The sequence below is a fragment of the Corythoichthys intestinalis genome, chromosome 16 (assembly GCF_030265065.1).
Source record: "Corythoichthys intestinalis isolate RoL2023-P3 chromosome 16, ASM3026506v1, whole genome shotgun sequence".
Lineage (NCBI taxonomy): Eukaryota > Metazoa > Chordata > Actinopteri > Syngnathiformes > Syngnathidae > Corythoichthys > Corythoichthys intestinalis.
The window spans coordinates 50,936,487-50,963,769 of record NC_080410.1 but is presented as its reverse complement, the minus strand read 5'-3'; the positions used below and the strand labels follow the sequence as shown (position 1 = coordinate 50,963,769).

The window sequence follows — 27,283 nt, the reverse complement described above, 5'->3', positions numbered from 1 at the left end:
TCGAACCCTCTATAACCCGTCGAATAGGCGTTTAACTATAAAGCAGTAAAACCACATGACTGCTACCAACTAATCAGAAGAAATTAGAGCTTTATTACATATACATAAAAGTAAAGAAGATTACCCAAAATAAAATGTTAGTGGCTTAACACGTAAGCGTTGTAGAAAGCACGATAAGCAACAGGATGTATCATGACAAGCGACCCTTTAATGTGTCTTCATAGATGATTTTCTGCATGGGCAAACTGCTCTCGTTCACCTTCTTTGACAGTCTTTTAAAACGGATGAAGCGTTTCCAACGTTCAGAACAAGATCTCCTTGTCCTCGCGGGACGACACGCTGCTCCCGGCGCTCTCATGTCCAGGAAGACCTTTTACCTTGAAGAGAATAAAATCGGGAGTCAACAAACAGAATACACCTGTAACACACATACCGTATGTTAAGGGTGTCAACAATAATCGATGCGGCGATGCATCCCGATGCAATGCGTGGTTGCGTTTTGTGTGATCACAACTGGGACGATGCCTATGTGCATAAGGATAAATTAAAACCTGTCTTTTGTAACAAATTCTCCCAGATAAACAAGACTGTAAGATGCATATTCAATAAACATTTATATCGTTTATATTTGTGTGTCTGTTCTATCAGGTGGATAGTTCATGTGTCATTCCTCGGCAAAATGCAATAGACATTTATTTCAATTTCTTCGAGTTGGCAGAAAAAACCGCAAGTTTTCTTGATGTTTAAATAGTCTACATATTTTTATTACAATTATAAATGCATTTACACAACGAAATAACGCTGGAAAGGTTTGTTAAATATATGTCTGTCTGGGATATTGTGCTCGCTATACGCGCCTCTCTGACAAGGAGAGGAACAGCAGCATATTCAAAAATAAACTAAAATACTTTTAAATCACATTCTTTATTTTAATGACTCGCATCAGAACACACAAAAGAACAACCTGTCTTAAGGAGCACTGAAACAAAATAAAGATGTTTTAAGGAACACCACGAACTCCACGATGTCCTGCTTAGCACCAAGAGGTGCAGCCCTTGAAATAAATGATAATAACGATGTTTGACTAATATCTTTTAGGCCAGTACAGTTTTTAAAATGCCTGCTCAGCGTCAATGTGCCAGTCTTTCTGCTCTCGTAGGAGAGCAAAGCGCCACATTTGTTGCATTCGGCAAGGCCGACAGTTTTCTGTAACATCTTCCACTATCAATTTAAATCCTTTCCACACACCACTCGTGGATTCTTGCCTTTTCAATCCTACAGTCTTTAGTTTGCTTTTCACCTCTTGCGGCTCTATATTGAAATTCAAAAACAAAATAGCAGGATGCAGCGTTGCAGACTTGCGGAGAGCGCCAAGAGCGGGTGGGGAAGATTAAAAGGAGGGTGGGGCCACGGCGTTCATGTGCGCAAACAACGCACTGGCTCATGTTTGTGATTACAAAAGCGCCTTCTCTCCGTTTCATCCAATTTATTTATTTTATAACAAGTATTCCTGAGTTTAACATCCATACATTCTTTTAGTATACAAATATATATTTGTTTAAAAAAACGTTAGCGGGAGTGAAGTCCGGCCCGATCCGACCTGACCCGAACGTAAATTGACATTTTGGGCCCGACCCGGCCCGAAATTCGGTCGGGTCGGGTTCAAGTTCGGGCTCAAGATCTAGGCTCAACTGTAGAGGGAGCTACTTTACATTCAAATATCAATCAATTCCCTGGATTGTTATTGTGATAAAGATGCTGCGGCACTACAATATTTTCTTTGTCGTTTTCTTTAATATTTACTTGAATATTTTTATTGATGGGTCTTTGTGACTAAAATACAGTGACTTATTACTGATTTTGCACAGGAGTTCAGATGTTGCACTGTGTGAAAGGCTGCTACTGTGTGTAAAAAAAAAGAGAAAGCACTAATTAAATGCTGTTATCTGTTTATATATATATATATCTGAAAGTATACTATTTTCATCTGACTTCAATCAGGAGTGACATCAGAGCCAATAAAAATTTGTTTGTCTGACCGCTTGTGTTGCCTCATGATTCACGAAAAATATGCTTTGCTTTAGAATTTTAATGCATCCCAGGCTTTAATGCATCGCGATGCGTTGCCGAATCGAACCGAATCGTGACCCTCTGAATCGGATCGAATCAAATCGTGGCCCTCCGAATCGTAATCGAATCGAATCGTGAGGGCAGTGCCGATGCACATCTCTACCGTATGTACACTTATGTTCACCACAACATGCATTTTAACAATAAAACTAGGGCTGTCAAACGATTAAAATTTGTAATCGAGTTAATTACAGCTTAAAAAATTAATTGTAATTAATCACAATTCAAACTATCTATAAAATATGCCATATTTTTCTGTAAATTATTGATGGAATGGAAAAATAAGACACAAGATGGATATATACTGTACATTACACATACGGTACTTAAGTATTGTATTTGTTTATTATAACAATAAATCAAGATGGCATTAACATTATTAAAATTCTGTTAAAGCGATCCATGGATAGAAAGACTTGTAGTTCTTAAAAGATAAATGTTAGTACAAGTTATAGAAATTTTATATTAAAACCCCTTTTAATGTTTTCGTTTTATTAAAATTTGTAAATTTTTAAATCAAAAAATAAACTAGTAGCTCGTCATTGTTGATGTCAATAATTACTAGGGCTGTCAAAATTATCGAGTTAGCGGGCGTTAATTAATTTTTTAAATTAATCACGTTAAAATATTTGACGCAATTAACACACGTCCCGCTCAGACAGTATTCTGCCTTTTGGTAAGTTTTACAGCAAGGTTTTTTGTGCTGTCTAACAGCGAACTCTTGTGGTGGCTTTGCGACATGGTTTACTGCTTTCTTGCCAGTTCAATATGGCTGCATGACGTCTCGGGCTGACGCCTACGTTGTAATGTTGTGCTTATATAGGGTGACCAAACGTCCCCTTTTGCCCGGACAAGTCCTACTTTCACGTAGTGTCCTCGTGGTCCGGGCGGGTTTTATAAATTCATTAAAATGTCCGTTTTTTATGAATTTTTTTAGTTTTATTCACGGGACCAATTTGAAGAGAATCCCTCCGACCGCTGGGTGGCAGCAGTTGACATGGCTCCTACGAGAATGGAGGGAAGTAGTAGTTCTTCTTGTTTTTGTTGGCAGTTTACCCCTATCATGAGGCATTACCGCCATCGACTGGGTTGACGATTTGGCCACAATGCCTGGAGTTTTTTTTTTTTTTTTTTTTTTAAATGATAAATACGTATATAATGGCAACTGTTGACTTCTGTCTGAGATTGACTTTAAAATCCCGTTTGGTGTCGCATCGGCGCGCTGCCGATGATTGTAAACTTTTATAGCAAAGTTTGATTTTTGCCTCAGCTGGCTATCAGTAAGCTAAACCGCGCTAGGCATTATGGGAAACGTTCATGCTGATTGAATAGTTTGTCAGTTTATTTCGGTTTTTGTTTGTGTGCAATCTAGAACATTGAATGAGAACATCAATTGAATGGGAATAACAATTTGTCAAGGACAATTGTCGTGATAGTAATTTATAAAAATGTTTAGTTGGCACATAGCCTACTGTGTGTATGTGTATTGACTGGACTACATTCCTATGGGTCTGCATTATATATGAATATATATATATATATTTTTTTAAGTCTTTTTTTTTTCTTTCAAACTGCATTTTTCCATCCAGAGTGAGGGGGCACACTTTAAATATATTAAAGTGATATAGGCATCTTTGAGTGAACTTCGAGTAAAATTCAAGTATCTTGAGGCCGGGCTGAGTGTCCTCTTTTTTAGAAATCAAAATGTGGTCACCCTAGCTTATATGATCCTTGGACAAGATTTGTCCGTAAGTATGGTTGTTGTGAAGAATGTACATATTATGTTAGTAAGCGAAATGTTCTATTTTTTGTATGAGACGCTTTTTGTTTATGTTTAGTGAACCTGTATAGCGTGCTAAGCTAACAGTGTTGCTAATGCAATGCTTGTGTACTTTTTTTTGTAGTTTCACTACGGTCTAAAGAGGACAAAGGTTTGAGGCCATTTTGTTAATAAATCAGACGAAAAAGGAATAAGTCTGATTATTAAGGCGTCGTTCACTAGCTGTCTAGCTTTGGAAAAAGTACACGCTTCGGTTCGGAGTGAGGACAGCATAGACAGATTTAAATGACAGTAGAGTGAAATGCCCACTACAGTCTTTATGTACCGTATGTTGAATGTATATATCCATCTTGTGTCTTATCTTTCCATTCCAACAATTTATTTTACAGTATACCGTAATTTCCCGACTATAACGCGCATTTTTTTCCCCCAAAATCAACTGGTAAACTCATGGTGCGCATTATAAACGGGTACATGGATGGAGACAGAAATATATATGTATTACATATATATACAAACCGATTTTTTTTCATTGACACGGCCACGTTGTGTTGAAGAAACGTATGCGGCCACCCGTTGCCGACCATTACGGTACGTGACGTCACCGTTTTGTTTCGGTAATACTTCACTCTAATCGGCCGAATGATTTCGTCTGTGTTAAATTCTGCTTTTTTCACTCTTCATAAAGCACAGAATTTAGTTTCTTGAACTCATTTGAGTCGACGTTTATTGCAGCTCCGCAATTCGGACCATAACAAATGTAAGGACACACACTTCCTGTGTCCGTCAACTATATCGGTCCCTCGGGAAACTCAAACCCAATTAACAATAGTTCCTTTTATTACTGTCGTGCTGACAGCTATGAGCTCTCACGGATTTCCGACTTACGTTCTCACTTTCATTTTACCGTATCAATCCATGGAAGAAACATTTATTCATCATGAGGAAACGAGCAAGTTATACAGCAGCCTTTATAAGAAAAGTCACATCTGTTTTGTTTTCTCCTAGATTCTGGTAAGTTGGAGAAGTTGTCAAATCATATTATTACCGTAAATATTGTCAGTTCACGTTAATGTTTTGAACTACCAATGTGCTATGCTTGAGCTGTGTTTCACCAGTCAGTAAAATGACATCTCTGTATCTGTACACAAGCTCTGTTTTCTTGTATTCTTCTATTTATTGGTGCTAAAATTAGGGTGCGCATTATAAACGGGTACAATAATTTCCCCTAGATTTTACAAGTAAATTTGGGGTGCGCATTATACACGGGTGCGCCTTATATTCGGGAAATTACGGTATATAATTTACAGAAAAATATGGCATATTTTATAGATGGTTTGAATTGCGATTAATTACGATTAATTAATTTTTAAGCTGTAATTAACTCGATTCAAAATTTTAATCGTTTGACAGCCCTAATTACACCATGCTCACTCATGGTACTAACCCATAAAATCAGTTGGACCCAAGTGCCAGCAGAGGGAGCCAAACACCGAAAAACAAGTAACAAGCGGACATTACACTGTACTGTCATTTTATTCTGTTCGAGCGGGGCATGTGCGTTAATTGCGTTAAATATTTTAACGTGATTAATTTAAAAAATTAATTACCGCCTGTTAATGCGATAATTTTGACAGCCCTAAATAAAACACAAAGCAATTGGTGTTCTAAAGTCCATCGAGTCTGATCAATATGTAAATTTAGTTGATTAAATTAGCCTAACAAAAGTCCGCTAGGTTAAATGCTACGAATGCTAACGTATTGACAATTTTCATAGCAAATCGCTCACATGTAACTCCACAAACTGTACTTCTAAACTTAACTACAAATGCACCCACAAACATATATTAGCTGAAATAACTTACAGCCTGATGTGGGCCAAACTAGAGCGCAGCTATCCTTTTTATCCATGGGTCCAGCCAGACTTAATGCCGCCACCAGAGGGCAGTGTATCCTCCATCATTAAACAAAATACGATACTTTTAGACTTTTTGGATGGTTATTTTGGGGTAACTAGAAACTGCAAATTCTAGAGAAATTACTCTGTGTCTTTGCTGTGTGGAGATACAGATCTCAGCCCCGCCCAGGTTTGGGGACATTTCAGGGACAATATCAGGTCACGTCCTGTTAATTTGGGGACATTTGGTAATAACAGGTTACTTCCTGTTGATTTGGGGACATTACAGCGACATGTCCAGGTCATATCAGGTCAGTTGGGGATATTTGGGGGCGTGTCGTGGTTATATCAGTTCATTTAGGGACATTTAGGGGAAGTGTCCTGGTCATGTAATGTCATTTTGGGGGGCGTGTCCTGGTCATATCAGGTCATTTGGGGGACATGCCCTATTGATATCTGGTCATTTCCTGTTGATTTGCGGACATTTTTTTTTTGCCATTGAAAATGAATGGGAAATTTGGACATCCCTGGCCATCAATGGCATTGACGTACATTTGCGTCAATGGAATTCAAGTACATTGGCATCAATAGAATCAACAAACATGGCCGTCAATTGAAGGGTTAGTTCCGACTTACGCAGAAATTCGGTTTACGTCGCCAGCGTTCGAACGGAACTCGTTCGTACCCCAAGCACCAACCGTACTTCATCTACTACTGACTTCCACATTGCACAAACCTGCGGCGGTGGCCGTGACGCCGTTAACCGTTCCTTCCACGTCCGCCTCGTCCTCGGCGTAACTCATGACGAGAGCTCTCTGTCGGTCTGTCAGCATCCTGCGGGGATGAGAAAATGACAGCTTCTTCATATTACATCGACATATTAGAGTGGTATGAGAAAGTATCTGAATGTTTTGGAATTTCTCACATTTCTGCTTAAAATCCCCATCAAATTTGATCTGATCTTTGTCAAAATCACACAGATGAAAAAACAATGTCTGCTTTAACTAAAACCACCCAAAGATTCATAGGTTTTCATATTTTAATGAGGATAAGATGCAAACAATGGGAAATGGGAAAAGTGAACCCTCTGCTTAAGGAGACTTAAAAGAGCAATTTTTTACCAAACATTTTAAGTCAGGTGTGTGCCCAATCACTGATGAGTGGTTTCAAGCTGCCCTGACCAATATAAAACACACACCTGGTATTAAATGTCTTGATGAAAAGCATTATGTGTCTTATGTCTTATGTGCATCATGGTCAAAAGGGGTGTCTGAAGACTTGCGATCGAGGATTGTTGATTTGTATAAAGCTGGCAAAGGATACAAAACCATCTCTAAAAGTCTGGATGTTCATCAATCGCCAGTCAGAGAAGTTGTCTACAAATGGAGAGTTTGGCACTGCTGTTTCTCTGAAGTCCACCAAAGATGATGCCAAGTGTTCAGCGCAGAATACTAAGAGAGGTAAAAAAAAGAACCCTAGAGTGTGCTAAAGTCTGACAGAAATCACTGGCACAGTGCAATATCTCTGTGCACACATCAACTCTATGTAAAACTATGGCACAGACATGTGTTCATGGTAGGACTCCACAGAGGAAGCTGCTGCTGTCTTAAAAAACATTGTTGCTCGTTTAACGTTCGCAAAAAGGCACTTGGACATTCCACAGAAGTTTGGGTAAAATATTTTGTGGACTGATGAAACCAAAGTTGATTTGTTTGGGAGTAACACAATGTCATGTTTGGAGGAAAAATGGAACAGCTCACCAACATTACCACCTCATTCCGATCGTGAAGTATGGTGGAGGGTGCATCATGATTTGAGGCTGTTTTGCTACCTCAGGGCCTGGACAACTTCGAATCATGAATGGAAGAATGAATTCAAAAGTTGTGCAGGAAAACCTGAGGCCGTCTGTCAGACAGTTGAAGCTAAAAAGAGGATGGAAGCTGCAACAAGACAATGATCCAAAAGACAGAAGTAAATCAACTTCAGAAGAACAAAATACACATTCTGAAGTGCCCAAGTCAAAGTCCAGACTTGAACCCTATTGAGATGCCATGGCATGACCGAAACACAGCGATTCATGCTAGACGTCCCAGGATTTGACTGAACGACTGGAGTTTTGTAGAGAAGAATGGGCCAAGATTAGTCCTGATCGATGTGCCAGACGGATCTGCAGCTAGAGGAAGCTTCTGGTTGAAGTTATTGCTGCCAAAGGGTGGGCACAAAATATTAAATGTGATGGTTCACTTATTTTTCCCGCTTCCGTCATTGTTTGCATAGTATGCTCATTAAAATATGAAAATCTATACATGTTTGGGTGGTTTAATTGAAAGCAGACATTGTTTTTCCATCTGTGTGATTTTGACAAAGACCAGATCACATTTGATGGTGATTTTACGCAGAAATGAGAGAAATTCCAAAAGCTTCAAATACTTTTTCATACCACTGTACATACTTCATATACATTGCTATCGCATTCCTCTCTTCGGCGTCTTACTTGGGTACTTTAATTTTAATATGGATGTAATGATCTCCAAAGCCGTAACCGCTGACGCGGGCGATTCCTTTGCCCGCCAGATGAATCCTTTGGTCGGTCTGGACGCCGGCGGGAATCTGATGGGAGAGCCCGTGTTAACATTCCTCTCATCAAATCAATAAGTCACTATTTCCATCCGCTTGATTTATTTTTTTTATTAATGTATTTACAGATAAATTGAGCGTTTCGTAGAGGCCCTGAGCCCTGGCCGTGCCACCCAGAATGGCTTGCGCCACCGAGACGTAAACATCCGAGTGGATATCGGCGCCGTCCCGCCTGAACACCGGACTCTTTTGGACCTAGAATCGCAAACACATTAAAATAGTAAAAACATAAAAGCTCAAATAGGTGTGTCGCAACAACAAATTTTAGTGGGTAATATATTGCCTCATAAATTATAGCCGATATGTGATCATGTCCAATGAAAACGATTTTGTTTGTGAGTTTTATAAAAGAACTAGAAAGTGCAATTTCTGGAGAAATTACCATGGGGCTTTGCTGTGGTAGGTACAGATTTGTCAGGTCACTTCCTGTTGATTTGGGGACATTTCGAGGACAAATCTTGTTGATCAATCTAAATGTCATTGAAAATGAATGGGAAATTTGGACGTACATGGCTGTCAATGGCATCAACTTAATTTGGGCGCCAGTTGAATGTCAGTGAGCTGTAATGGTAAGTTTTTGGTCAAAAAATCACAACCACACAGGTTTTTCTGCCATTGAAAATCAATGGGAAATTTTGACGTACATGGCTGTCAGTGGCATCGACTTACTTGGGCGCCAAATGAATGTCAATGGCCCGTCATGGTAAATGGTCAAAAATCACAAGGACCTGTTTTCTCCAGCCATTGAAAATGAAAGGGAAAATTGGACGTACATGGCTTTTAATGGTGTCCCGTTAGAACTGAATGGGCAAGTTTTTGGCAAATTTGGTGGGAATTGTGAGTCCTTGCCAAATTCTGTATACATCTTTTATGCCCTTCACCGTCCTGGAATTTTTAAATGTGTAAATTTTGTGATTTGGTAAAAAATTGTAGGACAGGTAATGTTTTGAAAAACTTTTTTTTTTTTTTTTTTTTTTTTTAAAAAACCTTGTTGACGGGCGAACGGAAATTTTTTGGGGGGTCATTTGAAAAATTCCCGGTGTCGCATGAAAATTCCAGTCATTTCAATATTTGAATGGTGCCAACCGGTCAAACAGTTCGGGCTGTAAAAAAAAAAAAAAAAAGAATTTTACTATATGGGCCTTTGCTATGCAAAGCCCCATCTAATAAACATTTATTGGTTTATTAGGTTATATTAAAAATAGGTCTGCAGCTATAGATTATTTTAGTCGTTGATTAATCGATGAACTAGTTAGTTCTTATAATCAGATAAGGAACAAAAACTTAAAATACCTGAGCTGAGCCTCAAACGGTATAAAATAAATAAATGAGGATCCTAGTTTACCAAATGAACAATTGGCTAACTTACAAAACAAATTCCGCTTGCTTAAATATTATAAAATGCTAACGGTTTCTGTTTTCACAAAGCTCTTAATACATGGTTCAAACACATATTCCCACAAAAAATGGCTAAATATAACTAGAAACTAAATTATGAATGCATTAGCTCAAACAAAAACTTAGCTAAGGTTGGTCTTAACAGGGAGCAGTTGGATTCATCTATGCGAAATGAGATGTCATATTCACTGCTGCAACTGGGGGGCAGTGTATCCACCCAAAATCAATAAAACTAAATGCAAACTTTCAAAAAAAAAAAAAAAAAACATTACAACGCCACTTTAATTCAACAAATATTCAAGCAGCAACATTTAATTTCAATCTTTTTTCCAATCGAATACTCGAGTTAATCGACTAATCGTCGCAGCACTAAGTAAAATTAATATTTTTTAGAAAAGCGATGCGTAACACGTCATTTGAAAGCTAGCTTAGTGTAGAATATGAAATAGGTTAGAAACTAATGCCATTTTTGTTCTGTCAGTTAGAGCTTATCCAAGGTCCTCATGGGAAATGCAGTCTTCCTTAAGGCAAAACACTCCCGCTTTTGTCCACCGGTGTGGCTAAAATGGACTAAAACTGAAAAGTTACCCAGTGTTGCTTTAATGTAGCAATCCTGAGAGAAGATTATTTTTTTCGATAACGCTGACTTACCCTAAACGTGATGAAGATTTCCTTCTTTCCGACAGGCATTCGCACAGTTTGGCCATCCTCCACTCCTGCAGAACGACCGAACCAAACAGATTTTTGTTAGTTTGAACTAGAGCTGTCCCGACTAGTCGACGTCATCGATGACGTAAATGCGTCGACGGGCAAAACATACCGTCGACGGGTAATGACGGGTTAAAAAAAAAAAATTACATGCGGATAAAGTTTAGAATGGCGGGTGCTCGCGATACAAGCGGTTGTTACTGGCACCCCCAAGGGGGCCGCTGTTATTTCAATGTGACCGGCGTTGTCAGATTGAGCAAAGAGGAAGAAAGTGGGCGAGCGAGCGAGAAAGAGGGAGCGAGATGGGTGAGTTGGAAAAGTGTGCGGGTAGCGCCGAGTTGAGTGGCTGCGTCCCCCACGTTTTTGTTTTGGTCAATAAAAGTATCCATAAAGAGCCAGCCGATGCCTCTCGGTATTTTTATGCACGCCGCCGCCATCCTGAGGAGGAAATCGGACGAACCCGGACGAACCGACGACAACGAGCCAAGTGAATCGCCGGTTCACTCCTCACTATGGCGAGGAGTTTAAAACACGGCCAATTACCAAAAATGGCAGAATTGGTAACACGTGAAAACGGCATAAAGTCAAAAAAGCAGACCAGAATAGCCAGAGCCTGGAATTATTTCAAGGAAAATATGGAGGGTGCCACTTTGTGTACTCTTTGCTAAGCTGAGCTCGCATACCACGGTAGCACGACGTTGGCTATGAACGAACACTTGAAGCGCCGTCACCCAAGTGTAATTTTCGAAGACAACAAGAAACAACAAGCTAGTGGATTGTAAATCCAAACAACTTTCTAACGATTTTTTAAATGGAAGTTGCCTTTATGTGCGTCGTATCAACGTGCATTTTTATTTAATAAAATAATTAATACATATCATGATCATGAAAGCTCCCACTTGGGGAAAATGTATACATATGTCCTGTATATACATAATAAAATATATGGAAAAAGCACTGGCCTGCTTACTGTAATCCATGACTGCACTAATGTTATTTACTTAATATTATGAAGTATTACATATAGTAGTATACTATAAAATTAATACTATATATCTAATTTTTGTTACTGTGGGTATGTGTGCCTTTCATTCAAAATAATTGTAATATTTCAGTTTGCCCTCTACTTGAGCTATTTTCAGGTTAAAACAAAGAAAAGTTGGAACAGTTTTTCCCATCCCCCAAAAATGCGGAATGCCCACCAGAAAAAGCATCTGAACTCACACAAATTATTCTGAAAATGGTTGTCCCAGCAATATGAAACAATCATCAGAGAATCCCAAAATTTGAAAAATAAGGTCCTAATGAAACCTTTTTTTCAAATTTGTAAAAAGAAAAGTCAAAATGAATATGTGTAATAAGCGCTGAGATATGTCTAACCCTTGGTAAATCCTGTTTGTTTTTTTCATGGAACCTGAAGATGCATGTGTTGACTTGCATCCATCATTTTTTTTTCAAAAAGAAATGTCAAAATGCTGAATTAGTCTCAAAATCATGAAATTGTAGGTTTATCAAATGTGATACACTTGGCAATATAGGGTTAAAGAGGTGAAGTCACAATGTTTCAGTTTACATTTTTTTTGCACTAGTTAATGCCTGCAGCATTTGACCTCATTGTTTGTGATTTCTTATTGGTATTTATGTTTTTATATGTTAATAAAGAATTTAGGTGTTCCAAAATGTTTTTTGTGAATTAATAAGCTTGAACAAAAATGTCATTATTAAAGTAGTAAAAATTTTTTTCAAAAGTTATTAGTCGACTAATCGTAAAAAAAGTCGGCTGACTAATCGGGAGGAAATAAGTCATTTGGGACAGCCCTAGTTTGAACTTATTTGCCATGTCAGTTAGTTATAGATGTCCAACATTGTTCAATATTGTTGCGCGACAGACCGGCAGGTACGGGCACTATGACGGTTTTCCGCTGCTTGGTCTGTCCGGTCCCGCGGCAGGTGTGACACGGGTTGGAAACGACCGTTCCCTTGCCGCCGCAGCGCCGACATGTGGAGCGCATCACGAACGGGCCCGTGTTTACAGTCTCCTGCGAGGAATATGGTAATATGATATGCTGCAATCTGCTGAAAGATTCTTAAAATGTTTGGGGTAATATTTCTGGTTTGTCAAATTTACCATGCCGGATCCGTTGCAGTAGTGGCAGTGCTGGACCTTGGTGCCCGGCTCGTGGCCCTTCCCGTCACAGCGCTGGCAGGCTGCTTCCGTGTTGATGGACATCTCCTTGTTCACGCCCTTGGCCGCCTGAGTAAACGTCAACTCCATGATGTACTGTGGAAAGAAAACCCAAAGTGTGGTACGACGTAAACAAATACTGTACACCAAAGAGGCAATTTATCATATTTTTGGGACTATAAGTCATGTATTTTTTTTTCAGTTTGGCCCTGGATGCAACAAACAATCCAGAGCGTCTTATATGTGACACTATTAAAGGGAGCCTCTTAAAGTGATCCTCTACCTTAAATACATGTAGGCTCTAATAAACCACAATTGTTCTCTTGTACTAAAATATGTTGTTAGAAACATATAAAATGTTAAATCAATGGCAATATTTAGTCCATATTTTGACCGTTAGTTGGCGCCATGGTTTGCGGGCTCGAAGTGATGACGTCATTAGTATCTTTCGTGTTCAACAATTGCTTATTGCTCCCTAAACTCGCGAAGTAAAATGCCACGATGTGCTGCTTTTGGATGCAATTTCCAGTCAAGTGGAAACAAGGGGAGTGAAGTGAGTGGTCAAGGTGGAATTATTATTTTTAGTGAATAAATGTGCATAAGTGGAAGCTTTTTCCCCTTTTTGGTCCCTGTATGCACGTATCCTACCCACCACGCGTTACAACTGGCGCCCGAACATTTTTCCTGGAACTTCAGTCAGGTAAAGGATCCGTCTATTTTCTGGATCCAACGGTCCCACCACGTCTGCAATATTGGTTTCGGATCTGTCCATTTTTTTGATTCGTCGGTCCCACAGCGGCTGTTCGGATCAGTCTATTTTGTGGAATCGACGGCCTGATCACGGCTGCGACATTGCCCTGGCATCGGACTAATTCCTGGATCTACGAGTGAGTAAAAAACGCGGATTTGGATTGGTATTGCTATCTTTTTTGCTGAATACTCTTCGTGGGAGTTTTCCCCAAATCATACTAAATAATCAAAGCACTATGGCACGCTACAGTGACGACAGTGACTCTGCATACTGCTGAGCTCCCGAGTAAAGAATGGTCAAGGTGGAAATATTATTTTTTGTGAATAAATGTGCATGAGTGGAAGCTTCTCCCCTTTTTGGTACTTTTATACACGTATCCAAGCTACCACGCGTTACAATGTACAAGACATGGATTACACAAGGTGTGCTCTTTGGCCTGTAGTGTATGTAAAGCACACGACAGCTCTGGATGCTAACAAATCATATGATTTGAGTCCCTGGCGGCGCATTGTGTTACTGATAGTAGCCTTTGTTACTGCGCTCCCAGCTCTCTGCAGGTCACTCACTAGGTCCCCCCGTGTGGTTCTGGGATTTTTGCTCACCGTTCTTGTTATCATTTTGACGCCACGGGGTGAGATCTTGCATGGAGCCCCAGATCGAGGGGGATTATCAGTGGTCTTGAATGTCTTCCATTTTCTAATAATTGCTCCCACAGTTGATTTACAACAAGTGTTTTACCTATTGCAGATTCAGTCTTCCCAGCCTGGTGCAGGTCTGCAATTTTGTCTCTGGTGTCCTTCGAAAGCGCTTTGGTCTTGGCCATAGTGGAGTTTGGAGTGTGACTGACTGAGGTTATGGACAGGTGTCTTTTATACCGATAAGTTAAAACAGGCGCCATTAATACAGATAAGAGTGGAGCCTCGTTTGAAGAAGTTAGACCTCTTTGACAGCCAGAAATTTTGCTTGTTTGTAGGGACCAAATACTTATTTTCCACTCTAATTTTGAACTAAATTCTTTAAAAATCAAACAATGTGATTTTTTGTTTTTTTTTCTCCACATTCTGTCTCTCATGGTTGAGGTTTACCCATGTTGAAAATTACAGGTCTCTCCAGAACTTGCACAATTGGTGGCTGCCTAAATACTTATTTGCCCCACTGTATATAGCATTTTGATTCTATATTGTGGCACTCACGAGACAATGAGGGACAATTTTCAATTCAATATTGTAAACGGCAAAACTGGACGACCAATGACAAAAAAAGGCTGGTGATTAATTAACTCAAATGTCATGCACAGTCATGGTGTCCTAACAAAATGGAAATGATTACAACAAACTAAATACAGGCATGAAAATGGGTCAGGGGTTAAAAAGGTGAGAATGGTGTGGAGGAAATATGTTCCAGTACACTGTACAAAATATTGAGATCTGTCGACCCACACTGTGTTTCAGCAGGGCCGTGCAGAGACCGGTGGAGGGGCGGGTGCTCGTAGATCAAAATGGGCACATGAACAAGTATTTAATACACCTTAAAACAACATAACTTCAATTTTAACCAGCTTAAGATAATAATTGGTTATGACTGTGAAATACTTTAAATAGGAGGGGGCAACAGTGAATAGAAATCAACACTGTCATCATCACTTTCTGGCTGTGACTCAGTCAGTCTGCCTCTTTTCTTCCTTCAACCTCTGCATCAAAACTTCCTTCCTCAACTTGTTGTTCATCTGAGAACAAACCACATCAGATGGTCACTGAGCCACCAACAGCACAGTTTTCTCAAAACTGTTATTTCATGATCATCTATACATAACAACTCTAGCACCTAATAATTAACAAAGCAATGACATAAAATCTTATAGAAAAATAACATTGTAATTGTGTTTATAATTGTATTTTATACCCGACTATCCTTGCAAATTTATTCTTAGCAAGTGTGCTATTCACCCAGCTGATGAGGTATCCACTGCCTTTATTTAGCAGCCTCATCCAACTCTTTTTATCCCTCAATCTCCTTTCCTTACGAGGCATGTCTATATAATGAAATATAAATATTTTTTTTTAAAAAATTAAAAAAAAAAACTGACTACCGGTGGCTTTTAGTTTTAAAGCTTTCTTAATTTATCGCTCTCTCAATAACGATGGAGGTAGATTTGTGTTTTTATTATTCAATCAAAAGGCATGTCTATATAATGAAATATAAATTTAAAAAAAAATAAAAATAAATAAATCAGACTCCCCGGTGGCTTTCATTTTTAAAGTTTTAATTTCTTTCTGTCTCAATAACTATGGCAGTAGATTTGTGTCTTTATTATTCAATCCAAAAAAAAGTTGCTTCAATCAAAAACAAAGTTGCTTCTATCAATATTATTTTTAATACCAAAAAGGTCACTTCAATTAAAAAAAATGTGTTTTTGATTGCAAAAATAAATTTCTGACAAAAAAAGCATTTGAAAACTATTTTTCTTGATGAAACAACTTTTTCAATTGAAGTAATGTTGTTTTGTGTTTGGGCCACATTTTGGCTAGGACATTTGTGTCTTTATCATTCAATCAAAAAATAAGTTGCTTCAAACAAACAAACAAAAAAAATTTTTTTTAATTCACTTAAAAAAAAATAAATTAAAAAATCATAGAAAAACTTTGTTGTTGTTTTATTCTTGTTTAAAAATAATTCGGTGGGACGTGCTTAAAAACAATTTATAAATGATACTTTGGGGCCTTATATATGTATCTTTTTTTCAATGTAAAATCTGAATAAATACATTCAACTAGGGCTGCAGCTATCGAATATTTTAGTAATCGAGTAATCGACTGAAAATTCTATCGATTAATCGAGGAATCGGATAAAACAAATATATTTTTAGGTGAAGAGCAATTATAAATATACATGAGAAAACAAGACATTTCATCTAATCTTGAACCATTTTCAGTCAATCAATGTCTTTATTTTTGATGTATATTGTTGAAAACAGCCAACAATTGCATCTCAGATGTAACTAGAATTTAAAAAAAAAAGACAAATTCACTGCTTTCACTCAAAAAAACCTTTAGATCTTATTAAAAAAAAAAAAAAAAATATATATATATATATATATATATATATATATATATACATAACGACATTTTTATACCTAAAAATGTCGTTACGCTTGATAACACACATCACTTAAAAGATTCTTTCCCACGTGTTTCAATTAAATTTGTATTTGTGTCAAGCCATTTTTAAGTTCTAGTTAAGTTTTAAGTTAGTCTAAACTGTAAGTCCTGATAGGATTTTGAGTTTTTGCAGTGTTCAAAATAAATGTTTGATACAGGCTGTATTGGAGCACATTAGGGACCAGTGCTACTTGGTGTTTTATCCAGCAATGACTACTAAGCTAAAATTGATAGTTAGCATTATTGAGTTTTTATTTTACACCCTTATCACTCCACAAAGCTATGTTATGTTAAAGCCTGTATGTAAGACACGTTAGCCACGCATCGAAAGTGGACATAATCAATAGAAACCTAGCCCTCCGCAGGGCTAACGTTACGTGAGCGAGTGACTCAGACAGTAACGTTAATCTTATTTATTAGCGCTTAGCGCTCTTTATTAGCGCTTAGCGCTCTACTGCTTTAAGATGGCGGCTGTTTATTAACGCTGCCCAGACGCGGCCGAGTCTGTCATTTTGCATCTAGTTCAACATACATGTGATCTCTATGAGACTCATCAGATGATACCTGCTACCAACTTAACATCATGCGGGCTAGTTTTTAGCAAGGTCGGCGTAGTTTGGAGCGGATGTCGGCTGCGGAAATGTTTTTTATATTTTTTTTATTGCTTCTTCCTCTACGCACGTGACGTCAGCGCGTTGTCCCGCATTAAAAGTAGTCCGAGCGAAACGTGATGCTTAGAGCTGTCAAAATAAACGATTACTCGAGGTGAATAAAATTACTCGGATCAATTTTTAAACTCGAGTTACTCGAGTTGCTCGAGTATTCGTTTCAGCTCTACATTCAACACACACAAAATATGGGGGGGGGGCTCCTTCGTGGTTTTCACTTATTGCAACGGGTTCTGGTCCCCATTACCCGCAAAAAACGACGGATCACTGTATTTCTGAAAAGCTTTAACAAGCAAGAATCCTTCCCACCACTCGTCGGGCCGGCGTTGTGCCGACACCGGCCGTCAGATCAAGTCCCAGCCGAAAATAACGCGTTTCAGGCGGACGACGGGACCAATGCGAGCCGCCCACCTCCATCCGAGAGCATGCCGCTTAATTTGACTCAACAGTGTGTTTCTTCGTTTATATTACCGCTGAATACACAAGCTTGACGCTAACTTAACGGGTGCTATTATTTTCACGGGAGATTTGGCTAGCTCTGGCAGTGTTCAACACAAGCTGCAACTAATGGCAGTAACTTTATTATATCGCAAAATATGAAAACGATTGAAACCATTACTTACCAAATTCAATATGCTGACAAATACGACGGGCAAGTGTGTATGCTGCGCTCTGGTCTGCCCCGGTGTGGATAAGGCCTGCTTTTTGTTTTCGCAGCTTTGCAAAGCAACCAAAGGCTCCCCAAGCACTCCATGCACACGTGAAGAGTGCGCGCGATTAGAACAATGGAACGTAAATTGGGCCGATGATTGGTTCTCGTCAGCGAAGCATCTAGAAGGATTTTCTGACTGTCCAAGTGTCACTTTTTTAAAGGACCGATTTCTGAAGTGCTCAATTTACGTAGATGATGATGATAATAATAATTAAATAAAACCTCCCGACCATACCCCCCCGAAAAGAATTTCTCCTCGGATCTACACAATTCACGTAGGTCACCCTTTTTGACTTCAAAACGGCGAATTTCGCCGAAAGGTGAGAGATTTTCATGCCTGTAAATAGCTTAACTAGCAAGACATGAAACAAGTTCTGTGTTTAGTAACGAACCTCTTGCGGCTGATCAAAAATGGCATTAAAGTCCCCGAATCCACGTCCTCCGGAGTATTCTCCGAATATTTTGCGGAAAAGTTCCTCCGGGTTGACGTTGGTGGTTTGCCCGGACCAGTACTGCTGTCTGCCGCCGGTCTGTCCCGTATCAAATCCAGTCGAGCCGTACGCGTCGTACTGTTTTCGTTTTCCTTCGTCGCTGAGGACCTGAGAGAGTAAACCATCATTGAAGTCTGTTGTGTTTTAGTCAAAAAGAAAATGGCACTAAACCTCATAAGCCTCAGCCAGCTGAGCAAACTTCTCCTTTGCTTTGGGGTCGTCTTTGTTCGTGTCGGGGTGGTACTTTTTTGCCATCTGGGGGTAAACTAAAGTCAGGCTGTGAACATTTAGACAAAATAGAAGGTGCAAATGCACCCGGCAAAAGCGCACCTGATAGTAGGCCTTCTTGATCTCCTTTTGATTCGCTGTGCGAGGTACCCCAAGGACCTGGTAGAAGTCCTGCTTATTGTTGGCAGAGGAGCTTGCGTGAAAGGCGCAAAAGGGCGCTTTGAAACCTGTAATTAAGTGACATTTAATTGTTGCATTACATAAACATGTACAAGCCTACATGCGTTTATCAGAAACTGAACAAGAAATACTATGCTTCATTTTGAAGCTCCGCCCAGCGATTTTTGAGAGCGCGTCATGTTTTGTAACATATCAATAGATATCAGGAATGCTGGCAGAATTCAAGCTTAGCCTAGCTAGCATGATGCTAACCCCAGACGTCACTTACCCGGCAGCCCTCTCAATGTCAAGCCTTTGCCAGCCCCGCCACACGGCGAAATCCCTCCGGTGCCAGTCCATAGCGTCCCGGCTCCAAAAGTGCAAACGCCCCGGCTGGAGCCACGGGCAGCGGAAAGAACAACGCAAGCCGCACGGTGCTGTTGCCCGGAGGAAACCACCGCAGTCAACCAGCGTGAGGAACAGCGAGCAGCCGAAGACGCCATCATTCCCACACTCTGGCCACTACTGCGCATGACAGGAAGCTGTTCGGAACAACCATCGTTGATAGAGGAATGCTGCCATCTGCTGGCGTTTGGTATTATTGCGCAGATGTAATTTGTTAAATTGAAATTTTATTGAGCATGAAAAGCAACGTAAACACCAGCGGCTTGTTGACAAAAATGTACTTTGTCAAGCGGAAAAATACAAATTAAATAGAAAAGAAAAAAAAAACCTCAAGTGGGGCTGCAGCTATCGAATATTTTAGTAATCGTTTAATCAGATAAAACATTTTTTTAGGTAAAGAGCCATTTTAAATATACCTGAGAAGACAAGACATTTCATCTAATATTGAACAATTTTGAGACAATCTAAAGTCTTTATATTAGACATGCATCGGTGAAAACAGCCAACAATTGCATCTCAGATGTGACGTGAAAAAAAATTTCACTGCTCTCACCTAAAAAAACTTAAGACATTTTTTTCATGAGTTCTTATTTCTTACCTAAAAATGTAAACGCTTGATAACACACATCACTTAAAAGTTAGGTGTTTTTCCAACATGTTTCAATTGAATTTCCATTTGTGTCAGTTTTAAACCGGTGTAAATTGTAAGTCCTGATAAGATTTTGAGTTTATGCAGTGTTCAAAATAAATATATGATACCTGCTGTATTGGAGCACATTAGGGACCAGTGCTACTTGGTGTTTTATTCATCAATGACTACTGAGCTAAAATTGACCGTTAGCTTTATTATGTTTTTATTTTACACCCTCATCACTCTACAGTGCTGTGTTTTTACAGAATAAATAAAACCTGTATGAAAAACGCGTTAGCCACGCATCAACAGTAGTCATAATTAATAGAAACCTAGCCCTCCGCAGGGCTAACGTTACGTTAGTAAGGTACAGTAACGTTAATTTTATTTATTAGCGCTACGTTAACTTAATTTTACCTTGTCCCAAGTATCGCTCCTCCGCTCTCGGAGTAAACCGGGTTTCTTCTGTGGAGCTGCAGCATTAAAGACGTAATGAGCACCCCTGATTGCCGGATCATACCATTGTATCCTTGATACATAAGCGGATTTTAAGGGGGGGCCAGGGGGGCCAGGCCCCCCCGGTGGCCAAGTAGTGTAACTGACTTTTTTATAGATATATAAAAGTTGTAAAGAAATAAAACTGCAACAAAAATGAATGAACAAAAAAAATATTTTTATGATGGGTCAAAATTATTTTTCGAACAGATCATGTGACTAGCAACTTAGATGGTCATTTGCTTTGCATATATTTTTCCCCCCAAAAATTAGGAGAGGGCAATTTTATTTTTCTCTTGGGCAATTGTATTTTTTTTCTTTGATCGAAAATATATATATATTTTTTTTTTATTGACGCTATGAACTTTTTTTGGGGGGGGGGGGGGGGTTAAATGATTTAGACACAAATGTCCTACCCATAATATGGCTCAAACACAAAAAGGATGGTTTCAATCAAAGAAAACTTTTTTGATGAAAAATTAAGTTTTAAAATGCAAATTTTTCAATCTCAAATTTTCGCATTCAAAAACTTTTTACATGATTGAAATGTTTCTTTTTTTTGATTGAAGTGATTTTCCTTTTCAAAATAAATTATTTTTAAGCAACTTATTTTTTGATTGAATAGTAAAGACAAATTTCAAATGCATTTTTATTTAGTTACAAGTTTATTTTTGCATTCAAACACAATTTTTTTTTTTTGATTGAAGTGACTTTTTTTTTTGTTTGAAAACATAGATTTTGATTGAACCAACTTTTTTTTTTGATTGAATAAAAAAAGACACAAATCTACCTCCATATGGCTCCGCCCAGGGGATACAATTTTTGACTGAGGTAACTACATTGGCACGACACAGACGGGTGTACCATATTCAATGGATGACGATCTTGGCGAAAAGTATAGCTTTCCTGACAGCAGCCTGATTTACATTTCCACTCAAGAATGATGGGAAACAAAAAAACGCTCATTTTCAACTTATTATTATAAATATTCTTGTAAGTTAATTTTATTGCTGACACTGCGTTTTGGGGTCATCAACATGTTGCCCCCCCCCCCCCCCGCCCCAAAAGTCAAACGATTAAAATTTTTAATGGAGTTAATCACAGCTTAAACATTAATTAATTGTAATTAATCGCAATTCGAACCATCTATAAAATATGCAATATTTTTCTGTAAATTATTTTTGGAATGGAAAGATAAGACACAAGGCGGATATATACATTCAACATACTGTACATAAGTACTGTATTTGCTTATTATAACAGTAAATCAACAAGATGGCATTAACATTATTAACATTCTGTTAAAGCGATCCATGGATAGAAAGACTTGTAGTTCTTATAAGATAAATGTTCGTTTAAGTTATAGAAATTTTGTATTAAAATCCCTCTTAATGTTTTCGTTTTAATAAAATTTGTAAAATTTTCAGTCAAAAAATAAACTAGTAGCTTGCCATTGTTGATGTCAATAATTACACAATTCTCATGGTGCTGAACCCATAAAATCAGTCGCACACAAGCGCCAGCAGAGGGCGACAAAACTCCAAAAAACACAAGTAACAAGTACATATGACCCTGAGCTGTTACTTTAATCTGTTTGAGCGGGGCATGTGCGTTAATTGCGTCAAATATTTTAACGTGATTAATTTAAAAAATTAATTACCACCCGTTAACGCAATAATTTTGACAGCCCTACTTGATATATCAAGTGTTTATATAAAGTCTTGGAAGCCGGCAACCCTTGGTTGGTCTGATTCATTTCTCATCAAGCTATCAGGTTGACACTTGTCTTGGAGTTCAAAGTTGAATTTTCATGACACCTTGGAGCCCAAATTTTGAATTATTTTTCTTATTTGTATATAGTCATTCTGTAGCTTATGAATTTGCCAGTAGAGGGCAGTGCAGAATTATTGTTGCCTGTATGTTACGAGTTAACCAGTCGCGGGCAGCCTTCAACCTGTAATAGCACGTGCTTGTTTTGATGCAAGGCTACATGCAAACTTTGTTTGGAACTCCTCTCTGCCCTTGAACTTGTTCCCCTTTGTCTCCAAAATAGATGGCCGCCATTTTAATTCCCTTTGGTTAAATTAACTTGCGGTTAACTAGCGGTTGCATCTAAATGACAAATATCATAAAGGCAATCATCCCCACCACCTCAAATAAATTTTATTCTTTTTTTCTTTTTTTTTTTTTCTTTGCATACACAAGCTAAATTTCATAAACAGAGCAATTAATTTATTTTCACTCATTTGAACATTACACTTTCACAAATACATTTACATAATAATAGAAATACTTTAAATTAATTCAAAACATTGACAGCAACAACATCAGTCGCGACATTAACACGGGAAGAAAAATTACAATCAGCACAAATTTCACATTTATACTCTACAAAAAAATGGTTGACATGGCGAGCACGTCAGCCTTACACAGCACAGAAACAAGGTGTTGGCATGTTTTCCTGTGCTTGAATGGGTTTTCTCATGTACGTTAGGTCAAGTAAACACCCTAAATTGGGAGTGTGGAAAGGTGTCTTGTGATTAACTGCATGGTAATTAGTCCAGGCCTTTAGCCTTTATCCCTAAAGTTTGCTGGAGTAAGCTAGCGCCAACTGCCCTATGACCCCGAATAGGATAAGTGGTATAGACCAGATCCCCAACCACCTTGTACTGAGCACATAGAGCGACTGAAAAATATTTGAAGCGTTTATCCGAGTCATATACTTCAAAACTCTATTGACCTGACACTTCGCCATTCTTTGCGTAACGCCTTACCATAGGGGGCTGAGCTTCATTTAGTCATAGCCATTTGAAGACAGTACAAGAAGTACAAAAGATGTACCACATAGCCTACAAACCGGAAGGATTGTCTGATTTGTTTGAGGATTCAAGGTATTTATTTTATTTTTCGTACCATGCATGCATTTTTAAACGTTGTGAAAAAAATCAATGGGAGAAATCAGCCGCAACTGCATTGGCATCATAGTTCGCCATATTTACGTAAAATGAAGGCTAACTACACAGTTTTTTTTTTGCTTTTAACCAAGAATCGAGACTGTTTTACATCCATATCTATTAAGAAATTGGGGATTTAAGAATTTATTCAAGAGAATTTTCACCAGAAAAGCTCTCTTTACGTCAGGCAGCCGCTAGTGTCAGTCGCTAACAGAGTAGCATTGTACTTCGACATATTTACGTAAAATAAACGCTAAATGCACGTTTTTTTGTAATCAAGAATCAAGATTGTTTTCCGTCCGTATCTATGAAGAATTTAGGGATTTAAGCATTTATTCACATTAATTTTCACCAAAAAAGCTCTGTTTACGTCAGGCGGCTGCTAGCCTCAGTTGCTAACAGAATGGCATTGTACTTCGACATATTTATGTAAAATAAACGCTAAATGCACGTTTTTTTTGTTGTTGCTTTTAACCAAGAATCGAGACTGTTTTAAGTCCATATCTAGAAAGAATTCGGGGTTTTAAGCATTTATTCACAATAATTTTCACCAGAAAGCTCTGTTTACGTCAGGCAGCCGCTAGCCTCAGTTGCTAACACAGTAGCATTGTACTTCGACGTATTTACATAAAATAAACGCTAACTGCATGTTTTTTTTTTTGCTTTAACCAATAATCGAGGCTGTTTTACGTCCATATATATAAAAAATTCGGGGATTTAAGCATTTATTCACAAGAATTTTCACCAGAAAAGCTCCGTTTACGTCAGGCGGCCGCTAGCCTCAGTTGCTAACAGAGTAGCATTGCACTTTGACATATTTTCATAAAATAAACCCTAACTGCACTTTTTTTTTTGCTTTTAACCAAGAATCGAGCCGGTTTTACGTCCATATCTATGAAAAATTCGGGAATTTATTCACAAGAATTTTCACCAGAAAAGCTCTGTTTACGTCAGGCGGCCGCTAGCTTCATTCACTACAACTATATAACTAACTATACAACTGTATAATGACAATAAAGGGCTATTCTGTTCTATAATAAGCTGTAATTGCATATAAAATTCATGAATAATCTATTTATAAATGATTTATAATTGATTCTGAATGTTTTCCTCAAGTATTAAGTTTCTGATGTGAAAATTGAGTGATTTATTCGCTGTTGAAAAAAATTTAAGTTGCTATTTTGGTCAAAAAAACTTATATGATTTGTTAAATATTGCTATTGATCCTGAAAATAGAGGTGATTATCTCTGCATTTGGTGATTTTTGTGTATCTAGCGTAAAATCTGAGAATTTTATAGCCATTTTACATTTTGTTATACTTATATAACAAAATAATTAATCGGGATTTTATAAGAGAACAAATTTTTTGATACCGCTGCTCATGGAGACTCATATAGGGCTAAGGTAGGTGCATGTTTTGGTTTTAGGTGGGTAGCAGCTTTAGTTTATTTTTTCAAAATAGGCCCCATACGGATCGGCCCTGCGCCACATGTCATGTCAATATATTATGAAGTCTATGTCCGAGTCTTAAAGAAGTTGTCATTTAGTAGTAGGTGTTTCTGTACACAAATCTCCATAACACGACATTGTATGTCAACAAGTAAGCCCACAAGCTAGCATAAAATGAGCAAAAATGAATCTCATCTTTGAAAAAGGAAAAAGACTGAAAGACGAGTCAGCAAGAAAGAGTCTACCATTAGAGATAACAGCAGCAGTCTTACATAAATGTGATGATCGCATTTGGTGCGTCATTTGCGATGACGGGCTAGCAAATGAAGTGTTCCAAACAGCCAGAAATTCTTTCGTTTTGAACATCCTATCTTTTGAAGTGGGATTTTTTTGCAAACAAAACAAGCGGCGCACTTCAGGCGTCGTGATCTCCCCTGACCGGCTCCAGAAACGACATTCGGCCACAGGGTTTAGTTGTATTTGTTTGATTGATAAAATACCGCTTTGCAAAAATATGGTTTACGTGAAACCGGTCTGCTAAAAATTTGGGGACTGCTGGTATTGACAGAAAAAAGTAAACTTGGTCATCCGCTCATGAGATGACAAAAACTTCTAAGAGGGCGGCCACCGAGTGCATGCGATAAAAAATAGCGAAAGGCAGTCCCACGTTGACGATAGCGGCCCAGATGTTGAAGTCGTAGAATTCCGTTTCGGCCGGGTGGTCGAACTGGGGGCGAGCGCCGAATGCCGGCATGATCCACAGCTGGCAGAGAAAGACAAAACACACGCAAGTGTTAGCGAGCCGGCACTTATTTAGGCAAAATCAACTTGTTATAGAGATGTCCCGATCGATCGGGATGCCGATCGGAATCGGCAAAAAAATATCGGACATGCCCTTTTTTAATATATATACAGTGCCTTGCAAAAGTTTTCGGCCCCCTTGAACCTTGCAACCTTTCGCCACATTTCAGGCTTCAAACATAAAGATATAAAGTTTTAATTTTTTGTCAAGAATCAACAACAAGTGGGACACAATCGTGAAGTGGAACAAAATTTATTGGATAATTTCAACTTTTTTAACAAATAAAAAACTGAAAAGTGGGGCGTGCAATATTATTCGGCCCCCTTGCGTTCATACTTTGTAGCGCCACCTTTTGCTCCAATTACAACTGCAAGTCGCTTGGGGTATGTTTCTATCAGTTTTGCACATCGAGAGACTGACATTCTTGCCCATTCTTCCTTGCAAAACAGCTCGAGCTCAGTGAGGTTGGATGGAGAGTGTTTGTGAACAGCAGTCTTCAGCTCTTTCCACAGATTCTCGATTGGATTCAGGTCTGGACTTTGACTTGGCCATTCTAGCACCTGGATACGTTTATTTTCGAACCATTCCATTGTAGATTTGGCTTTATGTTTTGGATCATTGTCCTGTTGGAAGAAAATCTCCGTCCCAGTCTCAGGTCTTGTGCAGATACCAACAGGTTTTCTTCCAGAATGTTCCTGTATTTGGCTGCATCCATCTTCCCGTCAATTTTAACCATCTTCCCTGTCCCTGCTGAAGAAAAGCAGGCCCAAACCATGATGCTGCCACCACCATGTTTGACAGTGGGGATGGTGTGTTCAGGGTGATGAGCTGTGTTGCTTTTACGCCAAACATATCGTTTTGCATTGTGGCCAAAAAATTTTGGTTTCATCTGACCAGAGCACCTTCTTCCACATGTTTGGTGTGTCTCCCAGGTGGCTTGTGGCAAACTTTAAACGAGACTTTTTATGGATATCTTTGAGAAATGGCTTTCTTCTTGCCACTCTTCCATAAAGGCCAGATTTGTGCAATGTACGACTGATTGTTGTCCTATGGACAGACTCTCCCACCTCAGCTATAGATCTCTGCAGTTCATCCAGATTGATCATGGGCCTCTTGGCTGCACCTCTGATCAGTTTTCTCCTTGTTTGAGAAGAAAGTTTGGAAGGACGGCCGGGTCTTGGTAGATTTGCAGTGGTCTGATGCTCCTTCCATTTCAATATGATGGCTTGCAGAGTGCTCCTTGAGATGTTTAAAGCTTGGGAAATCTTTTTGTATCCAAATCCGGCTTCAAACTTCTCCACAACAGTATCTCGGACCTGCTTGGTGTGTTCCTTGGTTTTCATAATGCTCTCTGCACTTTAAACAGAACCCTGAGACTATCACAGAGCAGGTGCATTTTTACGGAGACTTGATTACACACAGGTGGATTCTATTTATCATCATCGGTCATTTAGGACAACATTGGATCATTCAGAGATCCTCACTGAACTTCTGGAGTGAGTTTGCTGCACTGAAAGTAAAGGGGCCGAATAATATTGCACGCCCCACTTTTCAGTATTTTATTTGTTAAAAAAGTTTAAATTATCCAATAAATGTTGTTCCACTTCAAGATTGTGTCCCACTTGTTGTTGATTCTTGACAAAA

At 38.7% G+C, this 27,283-nt stretch overlaps 2 protein-coding genes across 2 annotated transcripts in view; both read right to left on the bottom strand.

The window, feature by feature from the left end:
* Positions 1-188: 188 nt before the first annotated feature.
* On the bottom strand, positions 189-19,455 carry dnaja3a (DnaJ heat shock protein family (Hsp40) member A3a). The gene is made up of 11 exons (XM_057817793.1): positions 19,192-19,455; positions 18,846-18,970; positions 18,687-18,770; positions 18,417-18,623; positions 12,679-12,831; positions 12,442-12,589; positions 10,494-10,558; positions 8,511-8,639; positions 8,302-8,417; positions 6,544-6,641; positions 189-377 (listed from the first exon to the last, which is right to left on the bottom strand). Exons 1-11 carry the CDS (start codon positions 19,433-19,435, stop codon positions 355-357), a joined length of 1,392 nt encoding a protein of 463 aa, XP_057673776.1. The 5' UTR covers positions 19,436-19,455; the 3' UTR covers positions 189-354.
* A 2,969-nt stretch (positions 19,456-22,424) lies between these two features.
* Positions 22,425-27,283, bottom strand: part of otop2 (otopetrin 2) — a 29,352-nt gene continuing 24,493 nt past the window's right edge. The window contains exon 7 of the mRNA XM_057817082.1: positions 22,425-25,600. Coding sequence (XP_057673065.1) covers positions 25,430-25,600 — 171 coding nt within the window. The 3' untranslated portion in view covers positions 22,425-25,429. The remainder of the gene's footprint in view (positions 25,601-27,283) is intronic.